The sequence below is a fragment of the Schistocerca cancellata genome, chromosome 5 (genome assembly GCF_023864275.1).
Source record: "Schistocerca cancellata isolate TAMUIC-IGC-003103 chromosome 5, iqSchCanc2.1, whole genome shotgun sequence".
NCBI classification, from domain to species: domain Eukaryota; kingdom Metazoa; phylum Arthropoda; class Insecta; order Orthoptera; family Acrididae; genus Schistocerca; species Schistocerca cancellata.
This window is the reverse complement of record NC_064630.1, coordinates 643648452-643667646: the sequence shown is the minus strand read 5'-3', so window position 1 is coordinate 643667646 and position 19195 is coordinate 643648452. Positions and strand designations below refer to the sequence as shown.

At 45.2% G+C, this 19195-nt stretch overlaps 1 protein-coding gene across 1 annotated transcript in view; it reads right to left on the bottom strand.

The window, feature by feature from the left end:
- LOC126188735 (peptidoglycan recognition protein 1-like) overlaps window positions 1-18870 on the bottom strand; it is a 127508-nt gene extending 108638 nt beyond the window's left edge. Inside the window, exon 1 of the mRNA XM_049930343.1 lies at window positions 18750-18870. Within this exon, the coding sequence (XP_049786300.1) occupies window positions 18750-18870 (121 nt within the window). The remainder of the gene's footprint in view (window positions 1-18749) is intronic.
- Window positions 18871-19195: the final 325 nt, after the last annotated feature.

The window sequence follows — 19195 nt, the reverse complement described above, 5'->3', positions numbered from 1 at the left end:
TGCGCGTGTGCTGTTTCACCAAGACAACGCACCCGCACATCGAGCTAACGTTACGCAACAGTTTCGTGGCTTTTTCCAACAATGAAAGACACTCTCCGTGGCCGCACATTCACCAGCCGTGCTGCTATTGCCTCAGCGATTTTCCAGTGGTCAAAACAGACTCCTAAAGAAGCCTTCGCCGCTGCCATGGAATCATGGCGTCAGCGTTGTGAAAAATGTGTACGTCTGCAGGGCGATTACGTCGAGAAGTAACGCCAGTTTCATCGATTTCGGGTGAGTAGTTAATTAGAAAAAAAATCGGAGGCCTTAGAACTTGAATGCACCTCGTAGTTTTAATTCGACATGGTACCACGGTACTATAAGTTTTAATTTTTAATGTTGACTGTCCCTTACTCCGGCATGTTATAGAAATTTTATGCTCCTGAAGAAGGCTAGATTATTGTAGCCGAAACCCGGTAAAGACCAGAAAATTTTCGCAACTGAGGCGGATTTTTCAATATATTATGTGTCGTCTTTCTTCCAAAGATTTTTACGCTGCCAGGAAAAATGCAACGCCCAAAGTACAACGAAATTTTATTGACAACGGAGATGACACACAGCCCATCATTTCAGGAGTATATGATAAATTCAGACGCAGTGAAATACTGATGTCACAGTAAAGAGTGTCCGTCCAGATAGTTGAGTGGTCAGCGTGACGGATTGCCGTCCTACGGGCCCGGATTCGATTCCCGGCTCGGTCAGGGATTTTCTCCGCTCAAGGACTGGATATTGTGCTGTCTTCATAATCATTTCATCCCCATCCGGCGCGCAGGTCGCCCAATGTGGCGACGAATGTAACAAGACCTGCACCACGGTGGCCGAACCTGCCCCGCAGGGGGCCTCCCGGCCAATGACGCCATTTCCATTTTACAGTAAACAGTGCCCGTACAGTTGCATAAAGAAAAACAGAAAAACACATCACCCTCCTCTGCCAGTAGCGCAGGCGCGTATTCTCTCATGCAGACGATCATAAAGAATCCGAAAGGCGTGATACAATAGATCGTCCCAAACATCTTGCTCCTTTTTGTTGCAATTCGACAATGGTTCTTGTAGGCCTTGGAGAACGAGTAAGTTCCCGCTTCAGGGTGTCCATTATGTGTTCAGTTGGCCACGGCAGTTGTTGAACACCAGAACGAGCACGACGCGTGGTAACAGCCGCATGTGGACGTGCATTGTCCTCCTGAAAAGCACATCAATTTTCTGTCGTCAAAACGACAGTCGCACGTGGATAACATCCGGTGCACTGTAGCGGATACTGGTTACTTAACCCTGTAGAAACACCAGGTATGACTGCAGATTGTAACTGACTGGCCTCCCGCAATACCCAAATACACCGCAGCAATGCTTGGCGGTGTTGTCAGTGGTGGCCAGCCAGAGGCACACGTAACCTTAATCCTGCTGCAAACAGAAAGGTCCCAGTTGTCCCTGATGACACACAGGAGCAGCATGTGCACTGGATGATGTTCGGTCGACCATTGCTGCTCGTCCAGTGAGTCGATTTTGATGTACATCTGTACTACGTGGACGTCCAGAACCTGGTCTACAGGTGTCATTAAGTTCCCCAGACCACTCCTGAAAGTAACTGTTGTGGGTTGGCAGGAAAGCCCCGTGTTATTAGAGGAAGCCGAAAGGCACGCGTTTTAGCTCACTCAGGCTGGCGTGAGGTCTGGAACAGGACAAGGAAATTAGACTTTAGAAAAAACGGACGTAGCTGGTGGAATACTTAACTTTAATCCATTAATGGTGAACGTCGCTCTTGACGGTACATGTTTTATAGTATCAATAGTAACTGGTAATGGCGCCTTGCTAGATCGTAGCAAATGACGTAGCTGAAGGCTATGCTAACTATCGTCTCGGCAAATGAGAGCGCATTTTGTCAGTGAACCATCGCTAGCAAAGTCGGTTGTACCACTGGGGCGAGTGCTAGGAAGTCTCTCTAGACCTGGCGTGTGGCGGCGCTCGGTCTGCAATCGCTGATAGTGGCGACACGCGGGTCCGACGTATACTAACGGACCGCGGCCGATTTAAAGGCTACCACCTAGCAAGTGTGGTGTCTGGCGGTGACACCACAGTAACGACACACCACCGATACGTTGTGTCCATCATGTGCAGCAATCCGTCGATACGTACAGTCGTCGACAAAACGAGCGAGACCCCTCGCCTTTTCGTTATGCTGATCCGCACGGCTTTAAAGTCTGCTACACAGCATAACAGGCAAGGCGACGAAGTGCTACCAACATACTATGCACAGGCGTGAAATTGACAAACTATCCGAACTTTGTCAGACTGCTTTCAATCATGTGTAAGGCTATATTAATGCTGATTAGTGTCTTAAACACAACACATGAATATAAGATATAAATGAAAGAAGAAACGCTAATTAGTATGAACTTTACTAATAAAAATGAATTGCAGCTTATCGAGATAACACAACTGTTCTAGTAAGACAAAGTAGCCCAGATCGTTACGAATTAGCAAAATATTTCACGCATTCGGCCGCGAAACGGTTTGTGTCAACTTTTAGACCAGTCATACTGGATTACCGTTGCAGACCTACCATGAAAGTGTGCAGATTTAGCAATGCGTGAAGATTCATAACGAAATTCAGTTTAAAATCATTAAGTGCCACACGTAAGTCAATTCAATTATTGACAGAAGCGGTAAAAGGAAGGCAGTAACAAGTATGAAATTCTACAAGAGTTTCATATCGACATCCACAGGGCGCCAGTACAGAATAAAAGTAGCAATAAAAAGTATTGGGGGCACGAGAATTTTTTTAAATTGCTTTACTGATAGTCTATCTGTCTCCATCGAGATTAGAACCGAAAACAAACCAGACCTCCCTTGCAGCAGCTAACACCTTTCACTACGCTAGCAGCAACCCAGGCAAACAGCCCTCTATTATTACCCCAGACATGAATAAGCCGGCAATTTCGCAATGAAAATGGCAAAATTATCTGCAATTTTGTTGCATAGAGCTTCCTGGACTCTAAAACATGAATTTTCTACCTTTATGTCACCGCTTATGTGACTATCAATCATGTGGGATGTTTATCGAAATAACAAAATACTGTTATTAGCGAGTAACGCAACGGGTTCTACACAACGCTGGTGACTACTTTGAAGGACAGTAACAAGAGCAAACATGTAACTCTTTTGTATCGGTTGTGAATAAATAGTTACCACTATTTAAGTTCCAAACCCTCGTATAGTCTTACGTATGATTGAAAACAGTCTGACAAAGTTTGGATAGTTCGTTATTTTCACGCCTGTGCATAGTATGTTGGTAGCACTTCGTCGCCTTGCCTGTTATGCTGTGTAGCAGGCTTTAAAGCTGTGCGGATCAGCATAACGAAAAGGGGAGAGGTCTCGCTCGTTTTGTCCACGACTGTACATCCAGCTTCTCGCAGACCTACAATGCGGACCCATTCAGATGGTTGAAACTGTTCAGCAGTAGTACGTACACGTCGATGGGGCGCAGTTGTAGGCTAGAGTGAATGCTGTAAACATTGTTCGCCTGCAAGCTCAGCACAGTTACTGCCTGCAGAGCCAAACCAGTGCGTCCACAGACGGGTCTCTTGAGCTGCTTTGTCTCACAGATGAAGGTGACAAATGAAGCACCAACACTACACCCTCTCAACATGCACATATTATACCTTGGTGCCACCGAACACAGTCCATGACTGTGTTGCAATTTTTTCCGACGGCGTCTGAAAGTTCCCTTGGCATTTCCGCCAAACTTTCATGTAGACGATACCGACCCGTTGCGATCCTTGCAACGCGTCTCTGTATTCGTTCGGTGTCTGTTGTCGTGCGTAGTTCAAACACTGGAACAATATTCTAGAATCGGTAGCACCACGTCTTGTAAGCGGTTTCCTTTACAGATTCACCACACTTGAAGTGGTCACACAAAATTGGAATTAGGGATAGGAATACCCGACTGATTAAAATCGATACTGGTATTGAGTTCTGAATAATCGGTGTTTTTCGGTATTTGTTTGATCTCTATTTACTTATATGGATATGGTGTCCGAAAGAACTGACACCATATCCACATAAGTATATAGTTCTGGCAATACCGGCCATGACCTTCTTCTTCTGTGCGGATCCACACATATTCCCCGAAGTCTTACGAGACTTGGTAAGAATGTCTTCCACGCGTAATGAGTGTTTTGGGGTGGGACACTACGAATGTAGTGTGTGGACATACAAGGTGAGAATGTGGTCTCGCGGGAGACGTGTACGAGATAATCCCTGCAGTCGCACTATCCTCTGTGCCCTCGGTGGCTCAGATGAATGAGAGCTGGTTGGCCTCTGTAATAAAAAACTGAGTGGAAAGATCAACAAACGAACTCAAGGCTGTCATGTGACGTCCGCAACGATCAAACACAACGATCAACAACGAATAAAATGCAAAAAAAAAAAAGATGGTTAGAGCGTCTGCCATGTAAGCAGGAGATCCCAGGTTCGAGTCCCGGTTGGGGCACACATTTTCATCTGTCCCCGTTGATATATATCAATGCCCGTCAGCAGCTGAATGTATTAATATATAATTCCAATTTTGTTTGATCTCGGTTACCACATGCGGTTTCCGTTTTTTACTAATAGCCGGTTAAAAAGCGAAATATCGATTAGCCGTAGCAGCAGCGCGAGCATTATTTGGTTTTTAAATGAACCTTTTTTTTTAAAAAAAAACAGTAATTTTTATTCGTAAAATTACCATTGCTTTGAAATATTGCGTTATTATAGAAAATGGGAAAAGCGATCAGTCCTATTTTAAAAAGAATGCCGACAGAAACGAGGAACAAACGCATAGCATAAGAAGTGGTACAGGATTGCTGAGACAATACAGAACCTGTTACCATTTAGCATGGCCAATTGGATGGTATGAGTGTGCACGTAGTGTGTGAGACTTGCCCCATTTGGTCAATATGGTAGTTTCATGCCGTCGTCTTTGGACATTAGTTGTGCCCTATTAAAGAATGGCACCATCGCTAGTCTGGAAGTATTTGACGAAGTTCGGTGCCAATCAAGTAAAATGCTCCATTTCCCTTAAAATATTAGGAATGAGAAGAGTCACAACAATCTTGCGACATCGTATAAGGCGAAAACTTATAACTCAATAATTCATTCAAGTGAGCGTAGCTGATCTGTTCTCTGTGTCTACCTAATATGCCTTTTATCTGCTTGTAGACCTTGAAAACGGACAAATTAACAAGAAAAACAGTGTTATTCGACCCAAGTTTTCACCCTTTAGCATTCACTATTCCTAATGTCCAAATGGTTGTATGACTCTCGAATACAAGCTGATTTTTGAGCAGAGTTTGAAAACATTAGAATCAATAGGAGAATAATGGTATTTTTTATTGTAGTAATCAACCACTTATCGCTTTTCGTGCAAAGCAGCGAACGGTGGGCAGACTAAGTTTTCATTTACTTGCCTATTTAATGTAGTTTTTTAGTTTTATGTATCTTGAAAGTGAGGGAGTCCAAATTTTTCAATCTTTTTTTCGATTTCTTCGTATACTACATGAAATAACAGCAATAAAAAACCGAAAATTGGTTGTTTCAGAATCCGATTGTTTTGAGCGGTTTTAACACTCAAGTTAGAGTGACGTTGAAATAGACCGATATAACCGAAAACCGGTTGTTTCACCGATCAGGGCCATCCGTAAGTGGGATCCCCACGGCTGCTGCACGGGCGCGGCCCGCTTCCAAGGTCGCACGCAGCAGACAGCAGACTGCACCGCGGCCCATTTCTCCGTTGGAATTCCAACTGCCTGAGTGCCTGCACAAGCAGTTTTTCACGCACCGTTTAATCTGTCGCCCACTCCCGGCCACAACGCTGTTATGACGTGCAGCATGGAGTTACGTTGACACAGCTCTTCCTTGTGGAATTGCGAAAGTATTTATCGTATATAGTGTCCATATTATAAATACAGAAGTTTGGAGTCGTGGCAAACAATTACCATGGTACGCATTGGGAAGAAGTGGGTAAAAATGGTACTGGAAGAAATAAATTCATTTTGTAAACACGAACACTACATAAAATGTTCAATATACAAAGTATACAGCCAACTAGTTGCATAAGTTTAATGTAAAACGTTGAGCAGGTTTCAATACCACAAAGGGTATCTCTTTCAGAATGAAGTCACATAAATTACATGACGTTAAAATGATAAATATTCATCATGAGCTAAGGAGATCAAGTCAGAGAGTAGAAACTAAGGAATAAAGTGCCGGGGTGGCCGAGCGGTTCTAGGCGCTACAGTCCGGAACCGCACGACCGCTACGGTCGCAGGTTTGAATCCAGCCTCGGGCATGGATGTGTGTGATGTCCTTAGATTAGTTACGTTTAAGTAGTTCTAAGTTCTAGGGGACTGATGACCTCAGATGTTAAGTCCCATAGTGCTCAGAGCCATTTTTTTTTTTTTTTCTAACAGAAACAGTAAAAACTGTTACACAGGTATAGCTTGTTAGCTGTTGCTGCGGTCACTCACGTTTAAAATTATATATAAAATGTTTTATTTATTATTTCACATGTATTTAGAGCTAAGTTGCTGTTAAAAGTCCATTTAGGACAACCTCTTAAGATTTACTCCGTGCAGCTGTTCCTAAGGTCATGATCCTTGACTAGAACAGAACTAGTCTGCAAAGGGGTCTCTGACCAATTTTCCGCTTGTGTCTCCTCTAGTTCCGCATGCAGAAATACTTGTCCGTCGAGTGTCCTCAAAGTTGCAATCGTCAACAATCGTCACATAGTTATGAAGTAGACAACACGTTTTAACTATACTGTCAGCAAATTAAACGTTCACGTCTACTGGTCGGAAGAAAATCTGGCATTTATCCAGCGTTTCATAAATTTTTCGATTTCGTCGGAAAAAGTTCTCTGGTTGCATCTGTAACCAATTTTGCACCGCGTAAATGACTTCTGCATCGGTTGCAAATCTTCTTCCTCTGGGCTCTTCCATCAATGGCCCAAAAATACGGAAATCGCTTGGAGCCTGGTCTGGACGGACGAGTGTTCCAGCAGTTTGAATCCCAACTCCTTTGCTGTTTCAGCCGTCCGTTTGCAGAATGTGGTCGAGCGTTATCATGCTGCAGGATGACGCCTTTTCGCAGTTTTCCGTGACGTTTGGATCTAATTGCTGGTTTCAGTTTAGTTCGCAACAAAAATGGTTCAAATGGCTCTGAGCACTATGGGACTCAACATCTTAGGTCATAAGTCCCCTAGAACTTAGAGCTACTTAAACCTGACTAACCTAAGGACATCACACACACCCATGCCCGAGGCAAGATTCGAGCCTGCGACCGTAGCAGTCCCGCGGTTCGGGACTGCAGCGCCAGAACCGCACGGCCACCGCGGCCGGCTTAGTTCGCAACAAAAAATGGTTCAAATGGCTCTGAGCACTATGGGACTTAACATCTGAGGTCATCAGTCCCCTAGAACTTAGAACTACTTAAACCTAACTAACTTAAGGACATCACACACATCCATGCCCGAGGCAGGATTCGAACCTGCGACCGTAGCGGTCGCGCGGTTCCAGACTCAAGCGCCTTTAACCGCGTGGCCACACTGGCCGGCAGTTCGCAACACATCACAATAATTCTCACTGTAGATAGTTTGAGGTCTTGGGGTGAAATGAACGGCTACCACACCTTCCATGTACCAGAATAGTGTTAGATAATCTTACCAGCTGTTGGTTGAAATTTAAATTTCTTAACGTCTGATGATGATGGGTGTTTCCACATCATGTTCGCAGCCTTACTTTTCGGTTCGTGACTATGCACCCGCGTTTCGTCTATAGTAACGATTTCCTGTAAAAATCCATCTCCCTCGCTATGATAATGGGGCAAATGTTTATGAGAGATGTCCATCCTTTGCGCCTTACGCTGAGCTGACAGTTCTTTCGGTATCCATCTTGCACACACTGTCCGAAAATTCAACTTTTTTGTAAGATAGGATACGCTGAATCATGACTGATATGTAAAGTTTTGCTGATTTCATCTAATGTTCTTCGTCTGTTTTCCATCACCATGTCTGAAAGAACAGACACCATTGATGACCTGCAGCCGTCTAAAACGAAATTAGAATTATATATTAATACCTTCAGCTGCTGGCGGGCGTTGATATATATCAACGGGGACAGGGGAAAACGTGTTCCCCAACCGGGACTCGAACCCGAGATCTCCTACTCACATGGCACAAGTTCTATCCATCTGAGCCACCGAAGGCACAGAGGACAGTGCGACTGCAGGGACTATCACGCGCACGCCTCCCGCGAGACCCACATTCTCACCTTATATGTCCACATACTACAATCGTAGTGTCGGACATGTCCGAAAGAACAGACACCATATCCACATAAGTATATAGTTTCTAGTATGATAAAAGAAAAAACTAAATGAGTTAAATATATTTCAATTCTTTAAATTTAAATCTGATATATATATATATATATAGTGTTTCATACTAGAATGTCGTGTTCCCAGTTTGGCACAGCTTTGCCACAGGAAACACGAAAGCGGTCGAAGACGACCGTCTTCTGGTCGGCTCCTGATCGTTGTCAGAAGGAGGCTAGTTTCTGATTACGCAAAGACTTTTATTATTTGGAAAAGAACAACCCGGATTTCTTTACGTAATCAATATGAAATTTATAATCACCTAAGGGACCTTTAACAATGAACAATAAAAAAAATTGCATTTGCAAATGAAATCATTAATAAATGGGGCAGCTATGAGTTGTATAGAAGACAAGGAGTGGCCTTCTGTCTACGACCAGGATGCCGCGGTATTCTCTGCTGTAAAGGCTGTTTGACATTTATATAAATAATGTGGCATGGAGGTAAAAAAAATATATAAAGGAAACGAATAGAATAAGAAATCTGGTAAACACTAAATATATTCAAACAATTCTCACTAGCAAATTAGGGCTTATTTATAAACAGTATAACTTACATAAGTACTTTTCTAACTGTATGGTGCGATCAGATTTCAGCCTGCCCTGTGCTGTCTCCTTGGTTCACGTTTTTGTTACAAATTACAGTCATTACTTTTCTCCTTCGTTAAAGGCAATTCGTGCACTGTTCAACACCTTCATAACAATAATTTGCCGATTTACAGTTTCGAACATAAATTGCTTGAATTTTATTAATTAACAATGTTGTCTGAACGCTGGCAAGACCGCTCACTTCTATAGCTTTAAGTCGACCTTCTTTACGTTTTCACGTTACAAGCAGAAGAAGTACATTAAAATCTGAAGATCTACAAAAGTTTTTTACTGTCATCTTTTATTTAGATCGAAGCGGAACGTCAGTTCAGCTTCTGTTAAAATGTTTCTTTGACTGCGCAATCGATGTATTAGCGTCCGCGCTAGATGCGCATCTTTACAGCTACGTAAATTATATAAAACAAATGTCTTTCGAAGAATAGGTCTCATCTCATAAGTTGATCATTTAATATACAGATAGGCGAGTGCCTTTCCAAGGGTACTCACAGCTTTCATACTACGTAAATCCCAATAATATTACAAGTTCTGGTAATACCGGCCATGACCTTCCTCTTCTGTGCGGATGCACGCGTATTACCCAAACTCTTACGAGACTTGGTAAGAATGTCTCCCACGAGTTATGAGTGTGTTGGGTAGGGACACTACGAATGTAGTGTGTGGATATATAAGGTGAGAATGAGGGTCTCGCAGGAGGCGTGCGCGAGATAGTCACTGCAGTCGCACTATTGTCTGTGCCCTCGGTAGCTCAGATGGATAGAGCGTCTGCCATGTAAGCAGGAGATCCCGAGTTCGAGTCCCAGTTGGGACACACATTTTCGCCTGTCTCCGTTGATATATATCAACCCCCATCAGCAGCTGAAGGTATCAATATATAATTCCAATTTTGCCTTCATTTAACGACCGAGAGCAGCGCTGTTTGGGTTGAGTTCTCAGTGTTAACAGAGAAGCAACACTGCGTAAAAGAACCGCAGAAATCAAAAATGTTCACATGTGTTTGAATTCCTAAAGGACCACGCTGGTTAGGTCATCGGTCCCTAGACATACACACTACTTAAACAAACTCAAGCTAAGAACAACACACGCACCCATGCCCAAGGAAGGACTCGAACCTCCGGCGGGAGGGGCTGCGTTGTCCGTGACAGTAATCAATGTCGGATGTACTACGAACGTATCCCTTAGGACAGTGAGGCGAAATTTGGCGTTAATGGGCTGTGGCAGAAGACCATCGGCACAAGTGCCTTTGCTAACAGCACAACATGAATCTCAGCGCTTCTCTTGGGCTCGCAAACATCTCGATTGGACCCTAGACGACTGGGAAACCGTGGCCTACTTACAAGGGAACCTCCCCATCACACCCCCCTCAGATTTAGTTATAAGTTGGCACAGTGGATAGGCCTTGAAAAACTGAACACAGATCATTCGAGAAAACAGGAAGAAGTTGTGTGGAACTACGAAAAAAATAAGCAAAATATACAAACTGAGTAGTCCATGTGCAAGATAGGTAACATCAAGGATAACGTGAGGTTAGGAGCGCCGTGGTCCCGTGGTTAGCGTGAGCAACTGCGGAGCGAGAGGTCCTTGGTTCAAATCTTCCCTCATGTGAAAACTTTTCTTCCTTTATTTTCGCAAAGTTGTGATCTGTACGCTCGTTCATTGACGTCTCTGTTCACTGTAATAAGTTTAGTGTCTATGTTTTGCGACCGCACCACAAACTTACAGTTCGGAAAATATTCATTGACCTTGTTACTGAAGTCGCGAGCTATATTTGCTGGATTCATATTGCCCACGGAATACATCTCACGTATTTAATGCACTCCCGTCAAAAGTAGCGAACAGTCAACTGCCAGCCCGGGAGCCTCGTTAGCAGGAATACTCCTCTTCCGTGCGCTGTTGTCGACTGACGTCGTGTGTTTCGATGTTTGTTTAGGTGTACCATCCTCATGCTAGGGCGCAGTTACCTCGCATCGGACGGACGGACGGACAGATAATAATTGTCTGAAAATAAAAAAAAAAATAAACTCTTCACTCGAGGGTAGACTTGAACCAAGGATCTCTTGAACCGCAGCTGCTCACGCTAACCACGGGACCACGACGCTTCTGAGCTCACTTTATCCTTGATGTTGCCTATCTTACACATGGACTACTCAGTTTGTATATTTTGCTATTTTTTTCATAGTTCCAAACAACTTCTTCCTGTTTTCTCGATTGATCTGCGTTCAGTTTTTCAAGGCCTATCCACTGTGCCAACTTATAACTAAATCTGAGGGGGGTGCGATGGGGAGGTTCCCTTGTTAGATGAGTCCCGATTTCAGCTGGTAAGAGCTGATGGTAGAGTTCGAAAGTGGCACAGGCCCCGCGAAGCCATGGTCGCAAGTTGTCAACAAGCTTGCAAGCTGATGACGGTATGGGCTGTGTTTACATACAATGTATTGCGTTCTCTGGTCCAACTGAACCGATCATTGACTGGGAATAGTTATGTTCGGCTACTTGTTCCCAAACAAGAATTGAATTTTTATGGATGACAATGTGCCACGCCTCCGGGCCACAATTGGTCGCGATTGCTTTTGAAGATCATTCTAGACATTTCGAGAGATTGATCTGACCAGCCAGATCACCCGACATGAATCCCATCGAACATTTAATGGACATAATTGGAGGTCAGTTCGTGCAGAAAATCACGCACCGGCAACACTTTCGCAATTATGGACGTCTATATTTCTGCAGGGGACTTCCAACGACTGGTTGAGTCCATGCCACGTCGTGATGTTGTGCTACGCCGGGCATAATGAGATCCGACACGATATTACGAGGTATCACACGATCTTTTCCGACTCAGCGTATACCTAGTATTGACGGCAGGAGAGCTGAAGCACTACTGCTGAGAATGGACCATTTTATATGAGCTGAATGAGCATTGGGAGAATATCGAAAGAAGCAGAGTCTCTGCACCGGTATGCATATGCCGGATGGTTATAAATAAACTTTCCCTACTTAACACATTATAACACGAACGCTAACTACCGTACGAGTACCAAACTTGGCAGCATTAATATCAAGGACACGGGGAAGAGAAATAACGCAGACTAATTCAATTGAAACACTTTTAATGTGCTGCTACGGTACATCGCACCATTACATACCGGTACCATTACTGCTCGCGGTTCTAGGCGCTCAGTCCGGAGCCGCGCGACTGCTACGGTCGCAGGTTCGAGTCCTGCCTCGGGCATGGATGTGTGTTATGTCCTTAGGTTAGTTAGGTTTAAGTAGTTCTAATTTCTAGGGGACCGATGACCAAAGATGTTAAGTGCCATAGTGCTCAGAGCCATTTGAACCATTTTGAACCATTACTGCTGCAAAAGGGGCTCAGTATGGCGTCCATCAGCGATCAGAAGAGTCTGAAAGCGCAGGAATGCATTCTGCACAGCAGAACGAAGCATGTCCGTAGGTGTGCTGGCTACCTCTCTTGATATGCTGCGCTTCAGTTCAGCACATGTTTGAATGTTCCCGTGGTAAACCCTGTCCTCCAGGTAGGAGGAGCGCCAAAAAGAATGGGGGCAATGACGAAAGTAGCCGTGAAGTCACACCGTACTCTGACATGTTCACCATAAAGAGGAACTTCACGCACAGTGACTGGAGGTGAAGACACCCACACTCGGCAGTTCTGTGTGTTCACCTCATCTGTCAGATAAAAATAAGATTCGTCTGTCGATAGGATGGTCCAGGGCCAGCTCTCCTGAACTTCAGTCCTCGCGAGAAAGTTGAGAGTGAAGTCAACTTCTACGTCTACGTCCACTAGATTACTCTGCTATTCACAATAAAGTGCCTGGCAGACGGTTCAATGAACCACCTTCAAGCTGTCTCTCTACCGTTCCACTCTCGAACGGCGCGCGGGAAAAATGAGCACTTAAATTTTTCCGTGCGAGCCCTGATTTCTCTTATTTTATCTTGATGATAATTTGTCCCTATGTAGGTGTGTGCAACAGAATGTTTTCGCAATCGGAGGAGAAAACTGGTGATTGAAATTTCATGAGAAGATCCCGTCGCAACGAAAAACGCCTTTGTTTTAGTGAATGCCACCCCCTGCACGTGTCATGTCTGTGAGACTATCTCCCCTATTTCGCGATAATACAAAACGAGCCGCCCTTCTTTGTACTTTTTCAGTGTCATCCATCAGTCCCACCTGATACGGGTCTCACACCGCGCGGCAATACTCCAGAATAGGGCGGACAAGCGTGGTGCAAGCAGTCTCTTTAGTAGACCTGTTGCACCTTCTAAGTGTTCTGCCAATGAATCGCAGTCTTTGTTTTGCTCTACACACAACATTATCTATGTGATCGTTCCAATTTAAGTTATTTGTAATTGTAATCTCTAAGTGTTTAGTTGAATTTACAGCCTTAAGATTTGTGTGACTTATCGCGCAATCGAAATTTAGCTGATTTCTTTTAGTACCCATGTGAATAACTTCACACTTTTCTTTATTCGTGATCAATTGCCACTTTTCACACCATACAGGTATCTTATCTAAATCATTTTGCAATTCGTTTTGGCCATCTGATGAATTTACAAGATTGTAAATGACAACATCATTTGCAAACAATGTAATAGGACTACTCAAATTGTCTCGTTTGTCGTTAATATAGATCAGTAAAAATAGAGGGCCTATAACACTTCCTTGGGGAACGCCGGATATTACTTCTGTTTTACTCGATGACTTTCCGTCTATTACTACGAAGTGTGACCTTTCTGACAGGAAATCACGAATCCAGTCGCACAACTGAGGCGGTATTCCATAGGCACGCAGTTTGGTTAGAAGGCGGTCCGTGCGGCCCCCCACGTCGGAGGTTCGAGTCCTCCCTCGGGCATGGGTGTATGTGTGTTGTCCATAGCGTAGGTTAGTTTCAGTTAGATTCAGTAGCGTGTAGGCTTAGGGCCCGATGACGTCAGCCATAAGACCTTACCTTCCGAAACCCTGCTGCAAATCGACGTTAGTAATATGGGCCTAAATTCAGCGGATTACTCCTATTTCCCTTTTTGGGTATTGTTGTGTACATAGTTCCGCGTAGTCAGCGCGTACACAACTTTCCCACTAGAGCGCGCCCCGCTAAGCACAACAGCGCAGGCGCAGCGCTCGTCCGTCTCCGCACTACGAGATGGCGCTGCCATAGAGGCGGACCAAATTCTGCTTCCGCCGATCCGCGTATTAATATGCAACGCAGCCAATGAAATTGATGCTAATGTAGAACCTTTTCTCCTCGCGGATCACACTCGCGCAGTGATACCTGAACGCGCGAGTGTACAGACCTCCGATTAGTCACTCTGCATTTGTCTGCACCAGTCTACATTTGTCTGTACCAGTCTATAGTCAAGTTTCAGTCTGCTCCTAATAAGATTACCATATTCCTGTACATAGCCATGAAGATAAATGTATAGACACATTGTCAGGTATCAGAGATATATGTGAGAATAAGATTAGCGTACCAATACCAAAGGAACTTCAGATTGTCCATTGTAAATAGCATCCAGAACCAAGTTAAGTAATTTTTATGCTTGTTATTATTTTAATAAAGGTGTGTGAAAATTGATCAAGTTCTGTTTAAAGTTGGTCACCGTCAATCTGCTACTCTAAGCGTGCAAGTGGTATTTCTATCGTCTGACCCAATGGCAGAAGATAAACACGCCACGATAAGACCACGAGACATATTGCTGACACTCGCCTACTTCGTTAGAGCGACAAGTCAAATAATCTGATGGTGTGTGTACTAAAGGTCTTACAGTACGCATACCACAGGTATTGGTGTGACTTGAGCAATTTTTCAGTCTTTAGGTACGGAACTTTCTGCGAGAGAGCGGTTGTATATAATTGCTAAATATGGAGCTATTGTATCAGCATACTCTGAAAGGAACCTGACTGGAATACAATCTGGACCAAGTGATTTATGTTTCTCATATTGGCAGTTGTTCTTGACTGGAATTCAGGAATATTTACTTCGTCTTCTTTAGTGAAGGAGTTTCGGAAAACCGTGTTTAATAACTCTGCTTTAGTGGCACTGTCATCAGTGACTTCACCGTTGTTATCGCACAATGTAGGTACTGATTGCGTCTTGCCACTGGTGTGCTTTATGTGTGACCAGAATCTCTTTGGATTTTCTGCCAGACAACCTATCGTTGTGAGTCCTGCAGTGCAAGCTACATGGATCTTGTACGGATACCATTTGAGAATGGTTCGAAGCACCTGCTGTACAGTAGACCACGAGATGTTCAACTGTCGTGACACAGCAAGCGCACTGCCTGACGGTTGCGAAATGTGTAAAGCGCTGTCTACCACAGCAACAGCGATTTCATCAACCGCCTGTGGTTGCACTCTTCCCGGAGCGACGCCAAGTTCTCCCCACACTCGACAATTCTGTGTGCATCTCAACCATCAGCGAAAAATGAATTTCGTCTGTCCGTAGGATGGTCCAGAACCACCCCTTGTCAACTGCAATCCTTGCAAGAAAGTAGAGAGCGAAGTCAACACGTCGTTGTGCGTCCTGCTGTGCAAGCTGCTGTACGATATGGATCTTGTACAAATACCATTTGAGAATGGTTCGTACAGGGTGTTTCAAAAATGACCGGTATATTTGAAACGGCAATAAAAACTAAACGAGCAGCGATAGAAATACACCATTTGTTGCAATATGCTTGGGACAACAGTACATTTTCAGGCAGACAAACTTTCGAAATTACAGTAGTTACAGTTTTCAACAACAGATGGCGCTGCGGTCTGGGAAACTCTATAGTACGATATTTTCCACATATCCACCATGCGTAGCAATAATATGCCGTAGTCTCTGAATGAAATTACCCGAAACCTTTGACAACGTGTCTGGCGGAATGGCTTCACATGCAGATGAGATGTACTGCTTCAGCTGTTCAATTGTTTCTGGATTCTGGCGGTACACCTGGTCTTTGTACCGCCACAAATTCACGAAGAATGTCCAGATAGCGTGATGCAGTAATCGTTTCGGATCTGAAAAATGGGCCAATGATTCCTTTGGAAGAAATGGCGGCCCAGACCAGTACTTTTTGAGGATGCAGGGACGATGGGACTGCAACATGGGGCTTTTCGGTTCCCCATATGCGCCAGTCCTGTTTATTGACGAAGCCGTCCAGGTAAAAATAAGCTTCGTCAGTAAACCAAATGCTGCCCACATGCATATCGCCGTCATCAATCCTGTGCACTATATCGTTAGCGAATGTCTCTCGTGCAGCAATGGTAGCGGCGCTGAGGGGTTGCCGCGTTTGAATTTTATATCGATAGAGGTGTAAACTCTGGCGCATGAGACGATACGTGGACGTTGGCGTCATTTGGACCGCAGCTGCAACACGGCGAACGGAAACCCGAGGCCGCTGTTGGATCACCTGCTGCTCTAGCTGCGCGTTGCCCTCTGTGGTTGCCGTACGCGGTCGCCCTACCTTTCCAGCACGTTCATCCGTCACGTTCCCAGTCCGTTGAAATTTTTCAAACAGATCCTTTATTGTATCGCTTTTCGGTCCTTTGGTTACATTAAACCTCCGTTGAAAACTTCGTCTTCTTGCAACAACACTGTGTTCTAGGCGGTGGAATTCCAACACCAGAAAAATCCTCTGTTCTAAGGAATAAACCATGTTGTCTACAGCACACTTGCACGTTGTGAACAGCACACGCTTACAGCAGAAAGACGACGTACAGAATGGCGCACCCACACTCTGCGTTGTCTTCTATATCTTTCACATCACTTGCAGCGCCATCTGTTGTTGAAAATTGTAACTACTGTAATTTCGAAAGTTTGTCCGCCTGAAAATGTACTGTTGTCCCAAGCATATTGCAACAAACGGTGTATTTCTATCGCTGCTCGTTTAGTTTTTATTGCCGTTTCAAATACCGGTCATTTTTGAAACACCCTGTAGCACCTTCCGTACAGTGGACCACGGGATGTTCCACTACTGTGACGCAGCACGCGCACTGCTTGACAATCGGGAATTGCGCGCAGCGTTATCTTGCATAGCAACAGCGATTTCATCAACCCTCTGTGGTGCAACCGTTGTTCGACCTCTTCCCGGAGCGACGCCCAGTTGTCCAGTTGATTCGAACTTCATAATGCTCCGCACAGCAGGTGGAGAAAGCGAACCCTCCCGTAATCCTTTCAACCAGCGATATTCTCCAAATGCAGCTGCAGCATTACTGTTGTTTTGATAATAGAGCTTCGCCAATAATGCCCTGCTCCGTTTGTCTAACGCCGCGCGGGATTAGCCGAGCGGTCTGAGACGCTGCAGTCATGGACTGTGCGGCTGGTCCCGGCGGAGGTTCGAGTCCTCCCTCGGGCATGGGTGTGTGTGTTTGTCCTTAGAATAATTTGGGTTATGTAGTGTGTAAGCTTAGGGACTGATGACCTTAGCAGTTAAGTCCCATAAAAATTGCGGTGTCACCGCCAGACACGACACTTGCTAGGTGGTAGCTTTTAAATCGGCCGCGGTCCGCTAGTACACGACGGACCCGCGTGTCGCCACTGTCAGTGATTGCCGACCGAGCGCCGCCACACGGCAGGTCTAGAGACACTGACTAGTACTCGCCCCAGTTGTACAGCCGACTTAACCAGAGATGGATCACTGACAACTACGCTCTCATTTGCCGAGACGATAGTTACCATAGCCTTCAGCTACGTCATTTGCTACGACCTAGCAAGGCGCCATAGCATTTGATATTGAGATTATAACATGTACCGTCAAGAGCGATGTACACCAATTGTAGATTAAAGTTAAGTATTATATCAGCTACGTACTTTATTTGCTACTATTAATTCCCTTAACTGTTCCAGACCTCACGCCAGTCAGCGTGTAATTAAACGCGTGCATTTCGGCCTCCTCTAGCAACACAGTGTTGGCTCTTCTGCCAACACTTCAAAAATAAATGGTTCAAATGGCTCTGAGCACTATGGGACTTAACATCTGTGGTCATCAGTCCCCTAGAACTTAGAACTACGTAAACCTAACTAACCTAAGGACATCACACACATCCATGCCCGAGGCAGGATTCGAACCTGCGACCGTAGCAGTCGCGCGGTTCCGGACTGAGCGCCTAGAACCGCTAGACCACCGCGGCCAGCTAAGTCCCATAAGATTTCACACACACACACACACACACACACACACACACACACACACACACACACACACAAGTCCGCCGCTCGTGGTCTCGCGGTAGCGTTCTCGCTTCCCGAGCACGGGGTTCCGGGTTCGATTCCCGGCGGGGTAAGGGATTTTCACCTGCCTAGAGATGACTGGGTGTTTGTGTTGTCCTCATCATTTCATCACCATCCAGGAAAGTGGCGAAATTGGACTGAGCAAAGACTGGGTAATTGTACGGGCGCTGATAACCACGCTCAGCCCCACAAACGAAACATCATCATCACACACACACACACACACGTTTGTCCAAGCTCATGTTGACACGTCAACAAGTGCACTGCGACTGGTTAGATGCGAGAGATTATGAATTACGATGACTGATCACTGCACTTGGTGACCACAGTTGGAACTGGACGGTGGCGCTGTGACGCACGGAAATCGTGCACCCCATATCCTGGACATCAATGCTGCCAAGTTTGGTACTCGTACGGTAATTAGTTTCCGTGTTATAACGTGTCAAATGGGGAAAATTAAAACCACCCGGTAGCTTACCTTTTCCCATGCTCCTGGCGCCGTCTGGAGCCTCCGTGCTGGGAGCAACGAAGTTGCCGGCGGACTGCAGCTGTCGCCGGCGTCGCAGCTGGATGAGAGTAGCAGGAAAACTGCGGTACATCCCCGCGGCCGTGGTGTTGACGGCCCATGTTCCGCCTGAGGTCACGTATGACGCGAGCACTAGAGCCAAAGCACATTTCTTTCATGTCCTGCAACATGGTGCGTTCGTGGAAAAAACTGAAACGTGTCACTCTGGCGGAGTAATTTTGCGTGTGTCTGCGCATCATGCCAGGCGGTAGCTATTAGCCCTCCGGCACACACAAATAACCAGAAGCAAGTTCACTTTTTTGGGGGTAATCAGTGTTTTGACTGGTTTGATGCGGTTCGCCACGAATTCCTCTCCTGTGTCAAACTCTTCATCTCAAAGTACCACTTGCACCCACTCC